The sequence below is a fragment of the Wasmannia auropunctata genome, unplaced genomic scaffold (assembly GCF_000956235.1).
Source record: "Wasmannia auropunctata unplaced genomic scaffold, wasmannia.A_1.0 LD336060.1, whole genome shotgun sequence".
NCBI classification, from domain to species: domain Eukaryota; kingdom Metazoa; phylum Arthropoda; class Insecta; order Hymenoptera; family Formicidae; genus Wasmannia; species Wasmannia auropunctata.
This window is the reverse complement of record NW_012026830.1, coordinates 1,524,409-1,526,338: the sequence shown is the minus strand read 5'-3', so window position 1 is coordinate 1,526,338 and position 1,930 is coordinate 1,524,409. Positions and strand designations below refer to the sequence as shown.

The following is a 1,930-nucleotide window of genomic DNA, read 5'->3' as shown; positions in this document are numbered from 1 at the left end:
CAATTATATCTCGAACCAAGAAGCAGATTGAGATTGCATCAAGTTATACCTTATCTTCTCAGCATCGCAGCAAATTTCTTCCCCTGCTTATAAAAGAGGTCTTCAAAGATGTGATGAATGAGAAAGGTATTAGGTATGCACAGTGCATATTTGAGGCAGACAATACCATAGCTGCAATAGCACGCATTCTAAATTGTCCCGTATTAAGTTATGACTCTGACTTCTATATTTATGGATCGTTATACATACCGTTCAATACATGGGAAATTGGCATAGTGCCTAATAAACCAACAGGCAGGGGTTACATGAAACGCTGCAAAATTTATTATGTTGAGAAACTTTTCCGAGCTTACTATGGATTAAATCAGTCTTTATTGCCTTTGGCAGCAGTATTATTGGGAAATGATTATGTGAAGCAACACACGTTTAGAAACTTCTTCCGTCATCAACCACAAACGGGAAGAAGGAGATACAACACTGAACAACAACGACGTATAGACATCGCATTTCATTGGTTACGATCAAGACATAGTTTAAATGAAGCGGTAATCGAGATATTAAGTAGATGTCGAAAACAAGAACGTAAACACGTTTTAAATATAATAGAAACAACAATAAATAGTTACATCAACGCTGATCCATTGAGTGTGTGTCATACACTAGGTATTTCTGCGAAAATCTCTTCGAGGATAAACATGCAGAATATGTCCAAGCTATACAAATTTGAAGGCGATATATATAATTTGACATATGTGGACAAACAGACAAATGAGGTGGAGCCGAGCGATATGGAATTAGAGATAGAGAACAGAGAAGTAGCAAACATACTTGAAGAAAAGGAATTGGTTTCTAATGAGTCTCTGGTTGACAATTTGCCTCGGTGGTTTATTAATAAATTCAAACAAAGCAGATATCCTTCCTATTTTATAGATTTAGTAACAAGGAAATTGTATGTTTGCCGTACACAAATTGAAGATCCTTCTTACGTCTCATCTATCATTGTAAGTTTAAAAATTATAGGTGTTATTTATGGATTATTGATCTCATTGTCAGGAGTAAAAGGAAGAAAAACCGATATGGAATATATAACCAAAGATGAAAATAAGAAAATTAAGCGTTATCAATTGGAGTACAGCGACAATATACTTGGTTGCAAACTACCTTCTTTGCGCAAACTGAGAAAAGTACCCATTGCCATCAGAAGAGAAATTTTAAACACCACTTTGACGATTTCCGATGCAAGTTATGTAAACGAAATTCCATCAATTTGGATGTTATATATTGCAACTATGAAGTATTGGATAGATCAACAACAGGAACCATCTAAATTTAATTGTCATATATACTCTTTATTATTCACTTTGTTATTTAATATAATAGATTATAATATAGGCTTCTATAGAATCCTAAGTAAATTCAATAAAAGATTTAGTAGAACTGTGGATAATATTCGACAAGAAAGAGTGAGAAATTATCAGCCACAATACTCAATCAATGCTACACTTGCAGATGCAATTCACGAGGTTAACGCAAATGACTGCTTAATTACAGCCGCATTTTTTATATCTAATTTTAAAATAGATCGGAAACTGTATATGCAACCGAAAACATTTAATATTGCAATTGTTCATAGTTTTGCAGAGTTTCAAAATTGTTTGAAGCATAGTATGAACTTAAACGCATTATTGGGATATCCGTATGAACCAATCAAAGTTGCTAGTGTGTTCAATGGGACATTATTGTACAATTTATGTAGCATTTTTAAAAAACATAACGATGTTGAAGTTTATATCAATTTAATTTTGCAAGATTCCCCAAGTTTGTTACGTCTATTTAACATACTTTTATTAAAAGTCAAACCTTTGCTTAATACTGCACTAAAGAGGAAGACCGAGGAAGCTGACAAATGTATAAAGCAAAAAACAAAAAG

The 1,930-nt window shown here is 33.2% G+C and overlaps 1 protein-coding gene across 1 annotated transcript in view; it reads left to right on the top strand.

Annotated features, from left to right (window-relative positions):
* Nucleotides 1–5: 5 nt before the first annotated feature.
* LOC105450612 (protein asteroid-like) overlaps nucleotides 6–1,930 on the top strand; it is a gene marked incomplete at its 5' end in the record, with an annotated part of 3,887 nt that continues 1,962 nt past the window's right edge. The window contains one exon of the mRNA XM_011690546.1: nucleotides 6–1,930. Within this exon, the coding sequence (XP_011688848.1) occupies nucleotides 6–1,930 (1,925 nt within the window).